Source organism: Phalacrocorax carbo, chromosome 4, assembly GCF_963921805.1.
Source record: "Phalacrocorax carbo chromosome 4, bPhaCar2.1, whole genome shotgun sequence".
Taxonomy (NCBI): Eukaryota; Metazoa; Chordata; class Aves; order Suliformes; family Phalacrocoracidae; genus Phalacrocorax; species Phalacrocorax carbo.
In genome coordinates this window covers 44371157-44392271 of record NC_087516.1, presented here as the reverse complement: position 1 = coordinate 44392271, position 21115 = coordinate 44371157, and the positions used below count along the sequence as shown (strand labels likewise).

The 21115-nt window shown below is 38.6% G+C and overlaps 1 protein-coding gene across 1 annotated transcript in view; it reads left to right on the top strand.

The window, feature by feature from the left end:
* The window catches only part of CPE (carboxypeptidase E), a 59970-nt gene extending 39056 nt beyond the window's left edge, over positions 1 to 20914 (top strand). The window contains exons 2-9 of the mRNA XM_064449760.1: positions 725 to 921; positions 2751 to 2918; positions 3853 to 3970; positions 5685 to 5867; positions 12515 to 12654; positions 15040 to 15139; positions 16908 to 17026; positions 18159 to 20914. Of these exons, the coding sequence (XP_064305830.1) occupies positions 725 to 921; positions 2751 to 2918; positions 3853 to 3970; positions 5685 to 5867; positions 12515 to 12654; positions 15040 to 15139; positions 16908 to 17026; positions 18159 to 18257 (1124 nt within the window). The 3' untranslated portion in view covers positions 18258 to 20914. The remainder of the gene's footprint in view (positions 1 to 724; positions 922 to 2750; positions 2919 to 3852; positions 3971 to 5684; positions 5868 to 12514; positions 12655 to 15039; positions 15140 to 16907; positions 17027 to 18158) is intronic.
* Positions 20915 to 21115: the final 201 nt, after the last annotated feature.

Sequence of the window (21115 nt, the reverse complement as noted above, 5' to 3'; positions counted from 1 at the left end):
TTGGAAATATTGAACTACTCATTAATATATTGAACATATATGAATATATAGACAATATGTATTGAATACTTAATAATATATATAAATATACAATATACATTAAATCAACATTAAATAGTTGCATAATGCTGGAATGTTTATTGGAATGTTAGATGGAATGTTTAATTTTATGAGTTAGGTTGCTGCACTTGCTTCATGAAGTCTAAGCAGTCTATGCAAAGCAACTGCTGAATAAGATTTTTCAGATCACTAGGACCAACAGCTGTTGCTCTGGTAAAAGAACTGCAGTTTAATGCATGTGAAGTGTGATAAGCTTAACCTCGTGTTGAAAAAAACATTAAAGATAAGAAGCTCTGTTACTGTCAATTTATATATTTAAAAACTACCTAATCAAGACACCCTTTTGTAGCATTGAGGCATCAGTTGCATTAGTTCTCAAGAGAGTAATGTTAATGACAGTGGTTAACATTTATTTTGGCATGCTCTGTTGTCCTCTGGTATTCCTTCTCCGCCTTCAGCAAAGAGCTGAGTATAAATTCCTATTTGTTTAGTCAGAGTTTAGGAAAAAACCTAAATCCGCTTTTCTGAAGGAGGTTTGTAGCTTCTTGGGATCTATGACCAGTTGTACTAATAGTGGTGCGCACATCTCAGGTGTGCTGTGTGATCCAGTCCATGGGTGATTTTTGTGTGTTGTTCTAAGACGTGTTCTTCCTTTTTCTTGCAGGAGAACCAGAATTTAAATATGTTGGGAATATGCATGGGAATGAAGCTGTCGGAAGGGAGTTGCTTATCTTCTTGGCTCAGTACTTGTGTAATGAATACCAGAAAGGAAATGAAACTATTATCAACTTGATCCACAGCACACGTATCCATATCATGCCATCTTTGAACCCAGATGGCTTTGAGAAGGCAGCGTCCCAGGTTTGTAATGTTACATATATAAGAATAGTTACCAAAGTCTATATCAACCTTAGAATCATAATGACACTTGGACTAGCAGTTTTACAGATACGCGAACCCCTGGTGGTGATTGTTGAATGGAACAACATAACTGAAGTACTTCTAATGGTACAGTAGGCTTGTTCTGTTTAACAAGGAGGATTTTATGCTTGGGTTATCAAGAAAAAGCTGTCTCTTTTGTAAGTGAGTTTACTGTATTTTAAAATCTAATGGTGATAATGTTTCATGCATATTCATTCATCTAAGTTCACTGACTGAGCTGTTTCCTAAACAAGTAACTTCTAGCAATACATGATGTTTCAAAAGTGGTAGAAAAGGGAAAGTTGATATTTCCTTTAAGAATATTCTCATGTAGGTGCACTTAAATGAATTATTCACATTCATCAGAGCTTGATCCCCAAACAAGCAAACTTTGTGAGCCATCTTTTTAATATGAATAACTCTAAATTTCAGGCATGAGGTACTTCAAGCTATTAGTCAAGAAAATTTAGCATGTATTTTAGGATGACGACTCAGTCAAGAAACATGTAATGTGTTAAAGCATAGTTAGCAAATAGAGGCTGAATAGGACCCTGTTACATGCAGCTTCCGGTGCGTGTGATATTCTAAACAAAAATAAGATTTTTCTTCTTTTACAAGGTGTATTTATTTTTTAAATTAATAGGGAAATGTTGAATCTTTTTGTGTGACTATTTCTTTATGATTAAATAAGCCAAATCTTATTAAGAACTTGATTAAACTGATTCTCATGAAGTCTTCAAAAAAAACCCAAACCCACGGAACTCTCTCAAACCATACGCGGTCGTATGTCTCCCTCTTGTGGCAATGAAGCAGAAGCTGCCCTCAAATTGGTGCAGTATTCTACTTGTTTGAAATCCCTCTCGATAGAGATTCTGTTATAATATAATTTGAAACTTTTGCTCCTTAGTCAAAGTACACTTGCTTTTACAGGATTGCCTTAAAAATTACCTATGATTTATAATACAATTTGCTTTAGTGTCACTGTTACTCTAATTCAGAAGTATCTTGATCCTGTGCACTGTGTGTGACAATAGGTTCAATATACCCCAAGATTAAAACCAGTTATCAAACTAAACCTACTTTACAGAGTACTGAAAGCACAGAGAGACAAGCTAGGGAAAACTATGTGCTCTGAAAGCATTTCGTTAATGCAACCCAAAAAATACTTTAGGGAATCAGCTTAAAGAAAAGATTTTTGCAAAAATTCTCAGAGTACCTTTATTCAGTGTCACCATTGCAGTGAACAAAGCTGACAGACACCATAAAAATAAAAATATTAGATAAATAAAAGTTAAAGTCCTTCTTTACCTTGAAGCTATTCAGAGGAACTTTGTAACAAGTACAAACATTCCTTGCGGCTGGCTGGTAAACACACAGCTGCCCTGAGGCTCACTAAAATGAGGTCTGTAATTCATGAGCATAGGCATGAAGCAATGGGGAAAAGGCAGGTCTCAGGGGAAGACTCAGCAGGCACTGAAAAATCTGACGATGCTGGTAATTTCGTTCATCCTTAGTCCAGATGTGCCACTATGAGAATGATCGTCTCCTCTGAGACTCTCAGTGAAACAGAGGTTAGTTTTATTCCCACAGAGCTCTGGGAAGCAATAGGGGTGGCTTTGCTCTTGGTGCTTCAGAACTTTTTACTCTTACATGATCCCTTCTTATGCTCAAGAAAATGAGAAATAAACCCGTTATTTAAATTTGTATGGCTAAAGATACCCATATAAAGCTTGATATGTAATCTCTTTCTGTTCCCTTTCCTCATTCAGCCTGGTGAACTTAAAGACTGGTTTGTTGGTCGAAGTAATGCCCAAGGGATAGATCTAAACCGAAATTTCCCTGATCTTGATAGAATAGTCTATGTTAATGAGAAAGAAGGTGGCCCAAACAACCATCTGCTGAAAAACATGAAAAAAGCCGTGGACCAGAATCCTAAGGTAAGTAGGGGTTGAAGAGTGGGTTACTTACATGCCCATCTCTTCCCTGTTGTGCGAGCAGATATGTAGCAGCCTCTGAGAGCTGTGTGTATGGTTTTTGTGACTCATGTTCTTCTAAATATTTTGTTAAATTTATCTGTCTGTTGCTTCTTGAAGTTTTTCTCAAAATGGCTTCTTACAGTAAATCCTTTTGATCCATATTGCTTAATCCTTAGACAGTTCCTCACTCAAAACATGTTTTATTTTTAAGGCCAGAGATTGTGTGGCCTTCTCCTTTGATTAGAAGCTATTCTTGCAGATATTCTGCATTTTTATAATTTCAGAAATTCACTTGTGTTTTGTGCTTAATTACATTGCTGGCTAGATAGCTATTCTCACGTATAACACATGCATTTTTTGTTAAGCTTAAGCCTTAAATATACAGGCATATATCTGGAGGGATTTTTATATTCTTGTGTTTACTCGCAGAGGAGGTTCTAGAAAATATAGTGTTGTGATTGCAGTCCCATAGGATGGAGGCAATATTCTGTCTTCAAATTCAGATTATTAGATGAAGTAATTCTACTTTCCATGCAGAGAATAGACTGCATCCTACCACCATTTATTTTGAATTAAGTTTCTTTTCCTTGATTTAAAATTTGATAGGCTTTTTTTAGCTCTAATGGGAAGAAGTAAAAGATTGAGATTGCTTTATTTGTGGTCTCATTCTGAATTAATTTACACCAGTTTTAGACTCACATTAATCTACTTAATATAATGATAAATCTGGTGTAAAGGACTGATTCAGTTCTCTCTGAAGCCAAAATAAAATTGATATTCATTTAAATGTCTTGCACAATATATGTGGTAATAATTAAGCCCACTTTATATAACTGAATAAGTTTCTACGTTGAATTATCAGTTTGTAACTGCTGGTAATGCTATTTTGTTGTAGCTTGCTCCTGAAACAAAAGGTGTCATTCACTGGATTATGGATATTCCCTTTGTGCTTTCTGCGAATCTTCATGGAGGAGACCTGGTTGCAAACTATCCTTATGATGAGACTCGGAGTGGTATGTAATAGAAGATAAAATGAAAGAGTAGGAGATTACATTCTATATTTATTTCAGCGCTACCTAAGGTCCATTTTGCAAACATCATGTCATTGCATTGCAATGACTTATTTTAGCATATTAATCACATGTTTAAAGCCAGTCACTGTATGACCATATTTTCTAGTTTTGAAGATGATGGTCTGTTTCAGTAGAGTTACATCACAAAAATGATGTAATACCTGAGAGAATCATAGTCCCTCGGATATTTTAATCAAGGCAACTTAGCTCTTAAATTAACTGGGGCTGTTTGTACCCTGTTAACTGAAACGAGAGATGTGTCTATGCAACGCTACAGGCTTGGGGAGGAGTGGCTGGAAAGCTGTGTGGCGGAGAAGGACCTGGGGGTGTTGGTCGACAGCCAGCTGAACATGAGCCAGCAGTGTGCCCAGGCGGCCAAGAAGGCCAACAGCACCCTGGCTTGTATCAGGAATAGTGTGGCCAGCAGGAGTAGGGAGGTGATCGTGCTCCTGGACTCAGCACTGGTGAGGCTGCACCTGGAATACTGCGTTCAGTTTTGGGCCCCTCACTACCAAGAGGGACATTGAGGTGCTGGAGCGTGTCCAGAGAAGGGCAACGAAGCTGGTGAAGGGTCTAGAGAACAAGTCTTATGAGGAGCAGCTGAGGGAGCGGGACTTGTTTAGTCTAGAGAAGAGGAGGCTGAGAGGAGACCTTATTGCTCTCTACAGCTACCTGAAAGGAGGTTGTAGTGAGGTGGGTGTTGGTCTCTTCTCCCAAGTTACTAGTGATAGAAAGAGAAAATGGCTTCAAGCTGCGTCAGGGGAGGTTTAGATTGGATATTAGAAACAATTTCTTCACTGAAAGAGTGGTCAGGCATTGGAACAGGCTGCCCAGAGAGGTGGTGGAGTCACCATCCCTGGAGGTATTTAAAAGATGTGGCACTTTGGATCATGGTTTAAGAAGCATAGTAGTGCTAGGTTGATGGTTGGACTTGATGATCCTAGAGGTCTTTTCCAACCTTAATGATTCTATGATTCTGTGCTGCCTGTATAATCTAAGGGTTCTCTACTTGCACCTTTAAAAAATGAATTTCTGAAAGCGGTAGTGTGCTAATAGAAACAACTATCATTGTTTCTGCTTTCTCAGTATTGGTCCCATATAGAAAGGATCACATTGTGGCAGAGATGTTACCATTTAGTACACGACAATATTAGGTTTTTATTTCTGCTCCTAGGGGATGTGCACATGACTGAAATGGTCATGATATGATGGTATTGTTTGTGGTTCTCTTCCTTCAATCTGCTTTCTCAAAGTTTAGTTGCAAATCCTTTTAATATCAGATTGTAAAACTCTTTAGAGACAGACCTTTGCCTATGTACTGTGTATTCTTCTAAGAAAATATCTAAAGCCTACAATAGCTTAGATTTTGTGGTGCACTTTTAAATTATTATTTTTCGTAACTATTAAGACTGATACGAATAGTCACCTTAATAACGGGGCAACCTGGTACAGGCAGTTGATGAGGTATTGGGGAGATGTTAATGTTATTAAGATAATGCTATATTAGTTTGTGATGCTGTAGGACACTTACCCATGTACAGAGGATTTCCAGGCGCAGTCTTGTCGTGCAGTGCTGGTAACCTAGGTTGTGAACCCAGTTGGTATGACTGCCCTTTTTAATAATCCTTGTTCCTGGACTTTCTTGCCTCCCTAGGGAGTGCTCATGAATACAGCTCCTGCCCTGATGATGCTATTTTTCAAAGCCTGGCTCGCAGTTATTCTTCTTTCAATCCTGCTATGTCTGATCCGAACAGACCACCGTGTCGTAAAAATGAAGATGACAGCAGCTTTGTGGATGGAACAACTAATGGCGGTGCATGGTACAGCGTCCCAGGAGGTGAGCCCTGCTGTGTGGGGGTTCGTGTCACTGATGGTTATTTTAAGCTTAGTTTTCACTGATTTAATTGCAGACTGGAATACCACCAGGTTATCCACAACTGTGGGTGCAGTTAAGGCTAAATCAAAGGCTGATCACTCACCATAGTACATCTATGAAATCCCATTAAGCTCACTGTGATGCCTATTAAAATATTCCACTTCTATTGCTTTTTCTACAGTGTTTCTGCAGTCAGGGTTCAGGTCATTGCAAATCTAATAGTTCTACAGTAGGTGAGTGATTGCTATGCTATGGTGAGAGCCTAAGGTTTTTTGAGTTCGTGGTTTTGTTTTGTTGGGTTTTTTTTTTTTCTTAAAGAGTAAAAAAAAAAATCCACTAACAAATCCTGATGAGAGACAGCAGACTACTGACTGTTCGTTTTAACCTCAATGATGAAGGCATCCAACCTTGAAAGAAGTGGAGAGGCCTGATTTTGCAGTGTTATTGACAATGGGAGTTTGGCCTTTGATTTCCATGGGAACAAAATCCAGCTGTGAAGATACTTGCATCTCCATACTTTGTGGCTTAATTAGTCCGTGATTCCTGCCCGGGTAGTGTTCCCCTAGACTTTGGTAGAGACTTCTGTGCTAAGAGGAACAGCAGAGCTACTATGGCTGCTTCAGCAGTAATTTTCCAGGAGAAGCCTAGAAGACTAGCCTGAAATAACGAAACATTTCATTCCTTTTTACTAAGAATGTTGATATGTTGTTTTCTTTGTAAAATGAGGCAATAAGGTTTTGGGATATCTAAATTCTTCTTCATCTGCTAAACTCGGATGAAACTTTGGAGTGAAACTGAGCTGGGGATTTCTGAGCTAGAAACTCAGCTTGCATTGGAGTGATTTGCCTGTGCATTGGCTTTTTCAATTTGTACCAGATAACTTTATTATTTGCTTTACTCTTAATATTCATTTACAGTGTCTGAATGAATTTTACATTTTTTTATCTGGAATGCATAGGTATCTCTCAAAGCATTAGACAGCATAGATTGTAGCCTAACTCTGCTCCTGTTACAGTAAAGAGGGTACCAGAAGATGAAAATAATCAAGCTCATGAAGAAATTAGAAACAGAACATTGACTGGTAATGCTTGCACAGCAGTGATCACCTGCTTATTCTTAGAGCTGTTATCCCCAGTCTTCGCAGGAGCAGCGTGTTTCCTCTGCTGTGGTACCACAGGTACCAGGGATGGGGTGTAAAGTAAAATGTTGACATTTCTGAATGTGACTGAAAAGCAAAAATTGCCCTTTGTGTGAAGCTTTCCACAGACTTTAAACTGGAACCATTAAAACACCCTTGGCAAATCAGAGTTTGCATAATTTGAAAACACCCTGAATATAAACAAAATATTGAGAGTTTTAATAGTTAAATTTTCTTTCAATCCAGTCCAAAAATTATCTTAATGAAATATTAAGTATTAACTATAAAAACGTGGACATATTTAACTTCAACTTTCTTTCCTTAGGAAAATGCTATAAAGACCCAGTCTTTCCATTGTTTTGATGAAATGCTTTGATTCTGACTAAACTGCACATGCCAAAGGCACATTTTTCCATTGGAAAAACGTGTTGGAAAGTTTGAATTATTTCCTCCTTTTGGATCTTATTTTACGTTAGCCTGCAAATTCCCCAAGTGAGCCCTTTCTTCTTCTCATGTGTTCTCACAGAAGTTAGTAGACAGGATTCCTTGTACTAACCAGGATCTACGATCCTAATATGGTGCAGCTAATAAAAAATAGAGAGATGACAATATATTTTGGACCATAAAGCATGAATATTTTTTTTTTCCAAGTGTAGAAAACGGCTGGCAAGCTGTGACTTTTCAGCGGAACCTCCGTGGTAATGTTTGCCACAGGCTGACTTAAAAACCCAAAAATAATTCAGCTAAAACAGTTCTGTTGTTTCCATGTCTAGTGCTAAAGAAAATAACTAAGCATTTCTTACTTCAACTGAAAATTATCTTGGAAGCTTTAGTCTGAAAAGCTCTGTCTGGAAACTGAAATGCGGCATGTAAGTTATCTGTTGTATCAGTGACCTTTTGCTACCCATATGTTAATTTACTCAAAGTTAGCAATGGTATAAGCTATTGAAAACCCATTTGTATTGCAATGAAATACAAGTATTTCATTGTATATCCTTACCAGAGTTCAGAATTTATCAAGAGAAACTCTCTGAAGACTTTGTCTACATGGCATCTGATCTGGTTCGGAGCTAAGGTGGGGCAAGTGTTTGCACCTTTGGGTGGCTGTGGGCTGTTCTGGGTCCTGTGAGGGGACATGAGAGTAGCTCAGTGTCCTGTGGGCATCTGCAGGTTAGGCTCGCATCACTGTGTCATCTGCCTGGGTTGAATGGAGGCAAGATAAAAGAGGACTTGGCACAAGTTTACAGAGAAAGGAGGAGAACTGGAGCAGTGTGACTGGGAATAGAGATAGATGATAGGTGAGAATAGGTGCTAGGGCTGTGTTTGTTGTAGAAAGGAGTGCACGGCTTTAGCAGAGCAGTGGTGAGGGAAGAAAAAAGGAGAGAGTGGAGGACAGCTGAGCTAAGTGAGAGAGGCTGTGCTCTCCTGCCTTTGACAGTACTTCATCAGACCAAGAGCTCTGACCTAGGAAGGGCTGATTTTTCTTTCCAATAAATTACTAAAGTTGCTGTCACCCTGTAGAGCTTATTATGGTGCCCCCAGTTGTGCTGCATCAATTTCTTTGCCCATATCATTTGCCCACAGGATCTTCTACGTTCTGTAGAAGACACGACCACATGGTGGGCCAGCAGTAGTCTTCACTGGTTCCTCAGTAGGCAGGAATAATACATGGGTGGTTCTCTTGTGTGAGTATGGGTTGCTTTTGCATATGTTTGTCTGAATACATGGGTTCTTTCAGTAGGAAGGCTGAACATCTGGTGGCAGAAAAGTCTGGTAGCAGCCCTTGTCTTAAACTGAAAGTAAGGATGAAGTCTTCATTACTTTCACGTTCTGTCCTTCCTTCTTGTCAAACCTCAGGATTTCCTCATCAACCTCAGGCAAGGTGGCAGTTCTCCATTCAGGTTTTGGGGTGTAGAGAGCAGATAATGTACAGGAATATTTGACACTTGCTTCTCTCTTAATGCACTTTGCTCTGAGGTTTTTCTCGCCGTTACCTGCTTAGTAGTTACTTTCTTCTGTGGAGCAGTGGCACAGAGAATATAGCTCTCCCAACAGCATCTTTGTGCTAAATCTGAGACCATGATGCCTCTTACACTTGTTTTGTATCGGTTGTCACCAGTAATTAGTTGATCCTTGTAGGTTTTTCGGAGAGCAGTAAGCAAAGGCAAAGAGGTCATTCTTCTGTGTTCAGGAAAGGCCCTTTAGCCACCAGACCCCAGGGAAAAATAAACCTGTAAATAAAATCCACGCTATTTTTAAAACTGGTCTTCTCCCTACCAGTATGTAAGTAATGATTTCACTTATGCACAGGAAAGCCAAATTAAATTTGCACAGACAGCTTTAATTTTGGCATTTCCTTAGCTGTTGAGTGCATAACTTTTCAACATTGATAATGTTTTTTTAATGTACCTTTTGTGTGGAATAGCTATTTGGAAATATAAATGAGAAGAGCAGATAGCAATGAATTACTAGCTAACCACATGCCTGTTCTGTCATTGCAGTGTCACCTGAGTCTAATCAGATTCATGTCATTACAAAAATAGCATTTCAAAGCAGCTTACGTTGCTGTACTATTAGGCTATTGTTTAAGTGTCTCTTTATTTTCAGATACTCTCAAATCACTCTTGGCACTCAATTAATTTGTTCCTAACTTGAATTCCCTTTCATGTTACCAGTTTTGGAAGCAACGTTAGGTAAATTTTTTTAGGACTTTAAATGACATTTGTAGAGGGCACATGTTCTCCGTGTTACACACAAGGCTCAAAATCATCCTGTCCTGCTAAAAGCTACTGTCTTTATGTGTATAGAGGCTGAACTAGCTTAGTGCTTGAAATGTAAAGTCCAAGTAATCTGATGCCTGGATGCCAGGAGTACACCCTGCACTCCACTTTCTTCATGAAGGTTGGAGTTCCTTTGTTTAAAAGCTGAAGAATTAATTTTATCCTATATTCTAAGCTTATCTATATGAGCACTAACATAGAGACACAGTAGTCCTTCAGGACAGTAGAGCAGTGCAACAGAGGAGTGTTTCTGTTGCTCAGTTTCAAAGAGAAGTCCTACTCATGGTCGGCAGTGAAGGGCATGAATATCAGTTACATCTGAGGTCTGCTAAGCCTTTCTGATCTTCAGAGAGTGGTCCCTGTTAAAGTACAAGAAAGTTAGTTTTGTGCTATCCTTCATTAAAATGAGAGGCTTTGGGAGTGTGGTGGTGTGGATGCACGTGATGTATGCCATGTGCATGACAATAAGGAATAGGGCAGTTGGAGAGCTTGACCAGTGGCAGCAAAGTTGCTGCAATGTTGAATAAATCTTTTGAAATTTATTGATTTTTTTTTTTGGATGTTGCACCTAATCGACATATTGAATGGGCAGGTAAAGAGTGCAAATTGTATGTAGCCAGCCCGATGCTCTCCAGATTAGATGTAGTAGGCCACAGTTTAAATCTAGGCTATCTTCACCCCTTTCTCCATCCCAGAGATTCAGATCACCACCTGTAGCTCAGTGATGCAAGCTGAATTTTTTCAGGAGCAACATGCAGACTGTGGCCCAGGCCAGGAGCTGGGAAAAAAACTATAGCATATGGACATTGTGCACAAAACTGGAAAATATATTGCTTCTTTATTCTGTTCTTGAGAAACTAGGGCATCCCTGAGTATCACCTTGCTTTGGGAGGTGGCAGGGAGGGAAAAATTTCCAGAGAATTGGAGCAGTAACGGTCAAGAGTTGTTGGCACCGCAGTAAAATTACATCACGGCCTTTGGCTCCCAGCTCTCCTCTTCATGGACTCTATGTTTCTTGTAGAAGAAAGACAAAAATCAAGAAAAACAACATTATCTAGTGTCTGGAACAGACGCCTGGCAGTCAGCACTGCTGTCAGGATTTTACTCCTGACTCCGCCGCGCTCTCGCTGTGTACTGCTGGATGGTCCATCTTGCATTCCGCCTGGTGGGACATCAGAGCCATCCCTCCCAGGAGCACCTTTGCCTTCTGTGTCCTCGTTTTTCAGCCATTTAAAAAATGCTTTGAAATAAAAATGTTCTTTTAGGAATCTGAAATGTCCCTGTTCCTATCAGTAGTTAGGAGTTTCGTTGCTTGGTTGGCAGAAGACAGATTCACCCTAATACGTTGGCAAAATCCCACCTGACTCAATCTGTTCACTGCCCTCAGTGTTCTCCTTTGGGCATGACATCAGCCCTCTGGACATTTCTGGACCAGTGCACAACACCGGTGCTTCGGTGAAGAGACTACATGTGTAGCTTGCATGGGGTAACATAGGGCTCAGTGAATTAGCTGTGTTTGAAGCATTTTTAAATCCCTCATTGACCTCTATGGGGGTGCTCAAAATGCTTGGTAGCCTTTTTCTTTTCAGTCATCCATTTGAGAATCCACTGGCTCTGCCAGCTAGATAGATTGGGAAGACAAGCGCTAATTCTACATCAGCTTTTGCAAAGATTATATTTATAACCCTCCTGGGGACAGCCACAGTCCCTCTCCAGCTGGTTGATCCAGTTACAAAACTGGAAAGCACTTTGGTTATTGCTTGACTGATTTGAGAAAATAGCCAATATTTCCATGTAGTAAGAAGAGAGACTCAGAAGTGTAAAAGAGTACATCTTTCCCATCAAGTTTTTATTCTCAGTGATGATGCTACTGTATATATTTTTAAATTCCTATGATTAAAGTTGCATAAATAATGATGTTTCTCTTAATGTATTGATTATTAATTTTGCAGAGGCATTGAGTGGGTGGGAAAGACCTCTAGCCATGGAAAAATTTCTGTGTAAATGAAGTTCATAGGAAGTTCGATTTTGGGGTTTGTTTGTTGTTGTTTTTTTGTGAAAAATCATAAATACTTGGAATCTGTGCCAAGAAGCTTGACAAAGAATATCCCTTAGCAAACAGATGCTTTTCCTGTAAAATATTACCAAATCAAAACCCTATATTTTCAGGAAAAAAAAACAAACCCACACATTTTTGACCAGTCTTTATAAACCTCTTTTTCAAGGGCACTTTGTCATGTTTCATTTGCTTTCTAATTAATTGTCATTATTTTTGGTTTACAAAGCGATCACCTTTTACTTTCATCTGGAAATATTTTAGCCATATTTGGAAATAATTTTCTGTTCTCAAAGAGGAAAAAAAGTAATTTATATGTCAGTTATCCAAAAGCACGTGTCAGGTAAAAGTATACAGGCCAGGTACAATATCAGGTAGAAGTATATAGGCCAAGTGTTAAGTCTTTGCTAAACTTCCCATGGGAAGAAATTGCTTTTGGGAATTAATTGTCTTGTTGGTCTCTCTGATTTAATGCCACTGATTTCAGAACTAAGCTGATTAAATAGAACCGCACCAACTGTATTTATAGCTATTATTTTCTTAACAGCCCCAGCATCTCCCATGCCCCCCTTTACTTCTGTTTACTTCAGAACAATGCAAAATGCATCGCTAACGCTCTTTTCTGGCCTTGCAGGAATGCAGGATTTCAATTACCTCAGCAGCAACTGCTTTGAAATAACCGTGGAACTTAGTTGTGAAAAATTCCCACCTGAAGAAACTCTGAAGGGCTACTGGGAGGACAACAAGAACTCCCTTATCAATTACATCGAGCAGGTAACAAAAAAGAGGATGGCAAAACATCAGTTATTGTACATACAACTTCTAAACTTTGTGCGGTGTGAACATCTAATTCAAAATTTCATATTAATCCAATTGGTGCTCCATAATCCTTATATGTCTCCAAGGCGGTAAATCCTGTGTGATCTTTCTAAATACGTGGAAGAAGAGGGGGAAGGAAAGATGGTGTTATAGTATGTAATTCATCTCACCTTACTTAAGCTGTTACAGACATTTAATTTAAATTATTTGTGTGGGCTTCCTCAGTGAAAAGAAATATACATCACCAGAGTGTATAATTCATTCCCCCCAGCACTGATGTGTGTACTAAGAGAGATGGATTGCTCTCTACAGATAGCAGAGCGTGCCTACAGACATGGGGTGAATCGCTCTGGATGTACAGGGAGCCTAGACGGATTAGACTGGAACGGCCTGGCAGTTCACTGTGGTGTCGAGGGACGCCTCTAATCCTGGTTTTGTAAATATTCTGCTACGCTCTGATAGCATGAGCTGCTGATATTAAATGTAGAGCTGTCAGTGTGATGATTCCATTAAAAATTATACAAACTGAGAGTGTGAAGTGTAGTCATGGGTTTAGACAATCTTGTGCTAATGATTTGTTATAAGTTAAGACTCCTGAAATAGATCTCTCCGTGTGTTTGCGGTTTTTATGGATTTTGTTGTGCTGGGGTTTTTTAATCATTTCATTCCAATGTAACAGGCTGCACTGAAATGATGGTTCCAAGCAGCGTGGGAGTTTCAACTTTCTGGAATCTGGATATTGTAGTTAAAGATCACAAATTTATCTGATATCATTAACAGCCGCACACCTGGGATTGCAAAATCAGAAGCATACTTTGTCAGTAGTGCTGGCCAAGTAATACATTCATTTCTTGAAAAATGTATTTGTGGAGAAATGCTTTAGTTAGCCAGAAATCTGAAATATTTGAATATTTGAAATGTTTGTTATACAGTTCTGTTAGTAAGTTCTATGTGGGCTGAGGAAAAAGCTCTATCTGCACTGCAGGTTTTTACCCATTTATGATGGGATCCATCTTAAACTGTTCAGCCCCTTTGTGCATGGGTTAATTTTCTCTGACTCATGGAAAACTACAGTGTCACCGCATTTTCAAATTACTAATGTGTAAGAGATTATTTTGCCAACTTCCTCTGCTCCTGTGGAGCTGCTGACTTTGTGCTTGAAGTTCAGGTGGTCTCTCTGGCATTGGTTTTTATCCTCTTACAGGCTAAGTGGTCCAGCTCTATGCTCCAGCTCCCCCGTGATTGCTGAGGACAGGGCAAATATGTACTTTCTGCTTTTCCAAGCCAATCTCTGTCAGGCTTCTCCCGCAGTGTAAATTAGAGGAATCCGGTGAGCTAAATTATAACAGCTGAATACACCATCTAAGTTCGTAAAGGGGAACATCAAAATCTCAGAATAAAATTTGTGATCCAGAAGTCTTCCAGTATCACAGAATCAGAGAGAAGCCTGAACTCCACAGCACTTCACCACTTAATTTCCAGGCTCCCAGTTAGATGCATCTCTGCGCAGGTTCAAAACGTCCCATTCTCTCCAGTGCTGAGCCCCGTATCTCAGGCTGTGAAAAAATAGTTGGTCCTCAGTCTCTTGCCTCTGAGGAGCTCAGTCTGCTGAGAAATACCGGCAGGACTGGTCTCTCCACACACTGCAGTCAAATGAGTGCTTTAATTTCACATATGCTGGGAACAGACAGATTAGGTGCTGCTGGTGCTGCTGCCTGGAGTATGTTGCCTAAGAGGCAAGAAGGAACTAGGACGTGACCCACCATCACCTTTCTCTCACAGGCCATGTGGGGAGTGTTGTGACTATATGGTCCCAACTCAAAGGCCTGGATGTTCTGGGTACACAATAGAGAGCTCAAACATCTCACACAGGGATTGCCCATCAAAGTCCAAGTGCCTGCATTTAACCTTGTTAATGTTTCACTGTTAAGCAGTTATGTCCATTATTAACCCTAAATTCTTACAGTTGTTGAAAACTTAAAAAAAAAAAAAAAGTTGGGGTTTTTTTAGGCTCTTTCAAAGCTTTTCAGCACATTCCTTAGTCCGCAGTGACAAAGACTTTCAAGTCAGTGTTCACGTATCTTATGATTTGCTGCATATTTCTGAGAAGTGCTTGCATTGCACAGAGAAATTGGCATAACTACCAGATGAATTCTTTTTCCTCTTCACCGTTTGTTCCATTTTGATGTTTAGTAATTATCCTTGATAGTTGTCAGCATGTAGACTGTGGGATCCATAACATGTATCGTTAAATATATCAATAGATATTTCACTGACGAAAACACTTAAGAATTTTCCAGTGATTTCCCTTGTGTTACTGACTTCATTTATTTATTTTAGATTCATCGAGGAGTGAAGGGATTTGTTAAAGATCTTCAGGGCAATCCAATAGCAAATGCTACAATTTCTGTGGAGGGGATAAGCCATGACATTACATCAGGTGAGTGTGGTACCTCAGGAAAACAAGAAGTGCTAGAATATACTGCTGCTCACTCTGCTTGACAACCTGGAGCCATTTCAGATCTTACTAGCTGAAGCTTTATGGGGGCAAAGTTTTGAAGCCAGGGAAACATGTTGTGCCTCAAGAATCTTGTTGCCTGCAGGATTTAATGAATCTTTCTCTTGTATTTTGCTCTCAAAGTATCTGGAGACTGGTTGTTGGGACTTCATGGATCTCTGGCATGAATTGGTTCTGGCAGCTCTTGGTTATTCATGCTTAGTTGGTCTTCTGATTTGTGGTGCAAGCAGTGTCTCACAACTCTGCCGGGATTGATAACATTAGCCACCTTCTTTCACTGTACATAAAAAGGCAAAAAGTATAGAGGCTGGAAATACATTTTCAGGAATAATAGAAAGGGAATAAGCTGTGCGAAGAGATATTTTGAGGTATGAGAGTGATGCATGCGATGCTACAGCTCATGCATCTACAATACAAAAAAGCATCTAATCATGAATCCTCTCACATCATTGTGGGTGTATAAGGCTGGAAGTCATGTGTTGTCAAAACAGTGAGGAAAACAAGTACTTGAATTCTAGCACATTCAAGAAAAATAAATAATCTTTGACTTTTTTTCCCCTAGTCCTTTGTTTCTGAGTTAAAATTCAGCTTTGTTCCAGTGCCAGGAATTAGAATAGACCATTATCATAGTTCTGCAGGAGTAATTTTTTTCTTTCTGTTTTATGAAAAGTCTGGGAACAACTGGGCTGACTACTGACAGTTTTGACTGTGAAGTTGCAGATATTTGAGTAATATTTCCCTCTGTGCGCTGTGTAGCTGCAGATGTGCTGGAAAAGTATTTAAGGAACTGGCAGTAAGAGCATGGCCAAATGCTTTAAATGGCGCTGCTAGCTGACATTTAGAATAGCCTTGCTATGTTTTCTGACATTCTGCATGGAGGTAGAGAAGTTCAGAGTGTTAGCCTGTGACAAATTAGATGATTGCCCACTTCTTGTGCAGGTTGGATCTGATTCTTTGTGAAAATGGGAGAAGGTCATTTCTAGAGAAGATGATGATGCATTTCTGTTCTGTGACCGAAAGAGATGGCCTGCAGTAAGACTCAGTGCAGTAGGAGCCTTTCTTTGACCTGAGTGGCTCAAACTTTCATTTCTTTATTTAGCTAAACAGAAGAAAAAAGCCCTAGATATTGCCTGGATAGTGAAACATGTAGATAATGATGCTTCAGGGGTGATACATGCGGAATATTCCAGGAAATGATTGTTTATAGCTTTTTCAGCAAGATAAATTGAGAAAGGTGGTCCTATTTATTTATGTGTGATGAGAATAAAATGTATTTAAATTTGGATCTTTGGAATACTGAGGGACACTAAAAATCCACATTGCATTGCAAACTGAAACTCAGACACTTAACAGGAGCTGCACACTGGCCAGGGGGTGCTTCTAAAGTAAGAATAATGTCCCAGATTGTCCTTTTTTTCAGTGTGCTGGAGAGCCTTCAGCCTCAGCAGGCAAAATCTTTCATGGAGGCTACAGCAAACTTCAGAGTTCAAATCTGTGTTTTGGTTACCTGAAAAGAAGAAAATCTGTAATGATATATTTATACAGCCCTTACAGAAGAATCCTTTCAGACGAACAAAAGTAAAAGGCTGACAGGAATACAGACACTGACAAAATATGCAGTCCCTTCTCCGTAGCTGCATAATTAGTTTTATATATATTTATTTGGATTTTATTTTCTTCTTCTCTACAGCCAAGGATGGTGATTACTGGAGATTGCTTGTGCCTGGAAATTACAAACTTACAGCCTCAGCACCAGGCTATCTAGCAATAACTAAAAAAGTGGCTGTGCCCTTTAGCCCTGCAGTTGTGGTAAGTGCTCCCATGTATGTTGGTTTATCATCTATTACATATATATTAAAAAGTCTTACTTGTTTTTCTTACTCTTACTTTTTTCCTTGATGGTATACATGTAAGCAGGAGATGATTTTTCATAATATTTCATAATATGCTAATTTAGAAGACAGACTGGAAATCTAATCTCCTAGTACTTGCTGCACAAGCAACTGAGAGTAATGTCATTGTAAACTCATTTTGTCTCCTCTTGGTCTTATTTATAATGAGAAGGCAATATTGAGATACTTACACTTTTTTTGAATTGGTTGATGTGTGAATAGCCAATCAGATAGAAGATTACAGAATATCTTTAAGTAGTGTGTCCTATAAAGGAAGAGATGTTGATGTTTTCACTGAGACTAGATATTTTTAATGTAAATTGTCAAGTGGCTACGTGCATAGGTTAAAGCCAGCGTTCAGCTCTGTGCAGAAAGATAGTGGTGGAGCTCTGCTTTGTGTAGATACCCAACATGTATAGTGAATAAGACCTAGGTTGCATCTAAGAGTTCAGAAGCATTCTTAATTCATCCTCTGTACAGGTGTGGATTCCACTCTTCACAATTAAAATAAATGCTTGTTTCTCTAGCATGTGTCGTATGCTAGGATGTACTACACGAGCACATCATAGCTACAGTAATGAGCTATGTGTCAGAAAAGCTCCCTGGATCTTCTTGATGGCATAAAATTGAATACGTGTTTTGATAAGCTCGGGGTCTGCATTGCTAGGTGTTAGACAGCGATACACTGATGATAGGTTTTATTATATGCTGGAAGATTTATGTGGCTGGTTATTATTCAATTTTAATTTCATTGGCCCATATTTTTAAAGTGTTTAGACAAGTCAAAGACTAGACAGATGTCTGGTTTCTGTTGGAACTTTTGCTCACCTATGTGCCTTTTTTAGATGTTTATTGTACTGATATGCTTGTATTGCACATATTTAAATCAGCCCTGAGAGACTTTGAAATAAACCTAGTATAAAACGGAAGTTACCTCTCTAACCCCCATGTCTGTGTTAATCAGCTTCTTTCAATAAATGATTGAAAAGCCTACACTTCTCTCTCTCTACAAATCTTAACTGATGTTTTTGATTGTTTCTCTTGCTCAGGTTGATTTTGAACTGGAGTCATTGTCTGAAAGAAAAGAAGAGGAGAAAGAAGAGTTGATGGAGTGGTGGAAGATGATGTCAGAAACACTAAATTTTTAAATGAAGATTATGGCTTTACAGCTTTCAATCTATTATATGTTGACTTAGTATAATGTACTGTGAAAAGTCCCTATATTCTAGATTTTGTGCACTTCACAATAATTACTTTGAATCTTTCAGTCATCTTTTGATTAATATGATTATAAATAACTACTAGCCTCCTAGCTAGATAAATAAGTTATTAATTTACTTTCATATTGTTATAGAAAATTTATATACAAATCAGAAAAAAATGAGTGAATGTCTCTACAGCCTATATGGAAGTACAATCTCTTGTGTATTATTTGCAAGTTCAGAATATGTAGGTTAACTCTTAATTTTAAAAAAGAAATATGCTGTAGTCAATTCCCAATACTGCCAGAAACATTTGACAATGCATAGTAATAGACAGTGCTCTTTACTGCATTCTATAATGGACATTATTGAAAAGATTTATAACAACAGTGTGTGGTGTAATACTGTTTTACAAGGATTAAAATTCAGTATAACATTTTGTATGTCTCTGGTGTTGGGGCTATTTCAATAGGTAAGAAAAATAGCTGATGTAATTTTCATAAGCAGAAGGAATCTGCATAAGCTTCTTTATTAAAGATGGCATGGAATGAATTCAGAAAATAGTAGAGCTTTACTTTTTAAACTGTTAACGATATTTCAAGATCAGATTTTAATTGTTTCCCATTACTTACTATCCAAATTAAAAATTGTGAATGGCTGAAGAAGAGGAGGAGCTTGTGCATCTTGTTAATATGGTGCTTGTGTTTGTTTTACAGCAAGGAAAAAAAATTGTTTCAGGTGATTTCTGTTTTAATTAGATAACCACTTTTTCAACAATCTTTACATGTGTCCGTGGTGTCTAGATAATCAACCAAAAGTTCATGTGTTCACTGAAAGCTCCAAAAACGTGACAGTTTAGACTGAACTGGAAGTCTACTGAGGACATGTATTTAGTCTCACAAGCCAAGAATTGTTTTGTTTCCAACTTTGTTTCTTCCACTGGTTAGTCTTATCTAAAGCTGGAAGCAAGACAGATAAGTGAAATTTCTTGGTGTGGTGAAGTTTTCCCAAAATAATTTAAGATGATACAAAAGGCAACTTTGATTTAAAAAGATCCTGCTTCCTCCCATTTTTTTTTTTTAGTTTACTTGAATTACCTTGCTTTCATATTTTGTCCAAGATGGGTAAAATTTGTGGACTCAGAGAGTACATGTGAACCATAGTGGGTGCAAGTTTGGTGTAACTCTTCTGAAACCACTGCTGGTATGATACTTGATAGCACCTAAGCATCTCATCTGTTTGAAAGCTTACACACTATTGCTGGTCTATTTTAATTCAAGATCAGATGTTTGATATAGATTACCTTCCTGGTTTTTTAGTGTCGCTGTCTGTGTTTTGATTAGCATATTATTTTAGTTCATGCTGTAGGAGTTCAGTACCGTTCAGAACCAACCAACAATGCACTATCATGCTCCCACTGTAAGTGAAAAATCACATGTTCAGGAGTAGGATCCAAATTTACCTCCTTCGGGTATTTAAAAATCTACTGACAATACTGGTTTTTGAGAATATTAAATTCTTTAATAAAATAGCACTTGATCCTTTAAAGTAGCAGGCTTAAGGGTTGACACAGATTGATAAATTCAACAGCAATAAAAAGGCATAAACTTTCTCTGCTCAAGAATTTGCTATGTAATATGTAGCTCATTTGAGTAGTAGATATTTAATCCCAAACTTCAGGGGAACTTCAGTTGCTGTAAGTCATCAGACTGTGATGAACTTTAAATCTCCATTGCGATGAGCCCTGTGGCAAATGAAGTATCATATCTGAACATGTCTTGATAACAGCTTGTGGCTAGCTGTGCACAACAGCATGCATAAAGGATGCCCGGTTATGCCAACTCAGGTGTTTATGACAATTTGAAAGGCTAAGACACATAGCACAAAACACACTCTGTGCCTGGAAGTAACGATCCAGTTTTAGATTAAACCAGGTAAAATCAAAGCAAACAGTACAAAAATTAATTAAAACAAGAGACTGCTGGCATGTGGGCAAATGGCTACAGGAGTGTTTCTGACCTGTAAAATAATAAGGCAAGCGTGTATTTGTGCAGAACAATCTGCTCTACCCCTTCCAAACCTAACAATTTCAATCTAAAAAATATTACTACATGGTGCGATGCCTGTCATGCATCCGGTCTTCCTGTGTGGTGCATTGTGTGGCATAGTTACTGCAGACATTACATCAAAGCGATCTCATATCGGATTTCTAATCCTGACTTGTATTACGTGTGTGAGATCTTCTGGTCTACTGTTTCATGAATTTGCAATTAAATGTAGTGTCTCTTAAATGATCTCTTTGTTTTGCTCTAGATGACTGCTTGCTATTACTGTGCTGAGAACAGGTTAAAATGATTACATGTTACAACACCAGAAGCACTGCCGCTGTTCTTGCTGTAGGTGAACATCCTTAAGAACAGCGTAGCCAGGGCTCTCAATAAATTAATTCATTATGTAGCTTTCCTAGCTGAACTGAGCTGTGTTGTAGGACTGTGTATGTTTAAATGGAAGATTAAAGTGTTGTGTGATGCTGAGCTTTTGGTTAAAAAGGCACATGCTGTACTCTTGTACAATAAATTTACAGGTTTATTTAAAATGTAAAATGTGTGAGTAATTTGCAAGTTCAAAATGTGACCTCTTTGGCCATGCGTGTCTGCAAAGTATGTGATAAATATCCTCAGTTAGGTACGTGTGCCAATGAATTTGCTGTTTGAATAGAGAAACGAGACTGGTATTAGAGCCATCCATAGCCCGTTAACTTTGTGCCAGGACATCTTCCTTTTGGAGCGTACATCTTTCTGAGG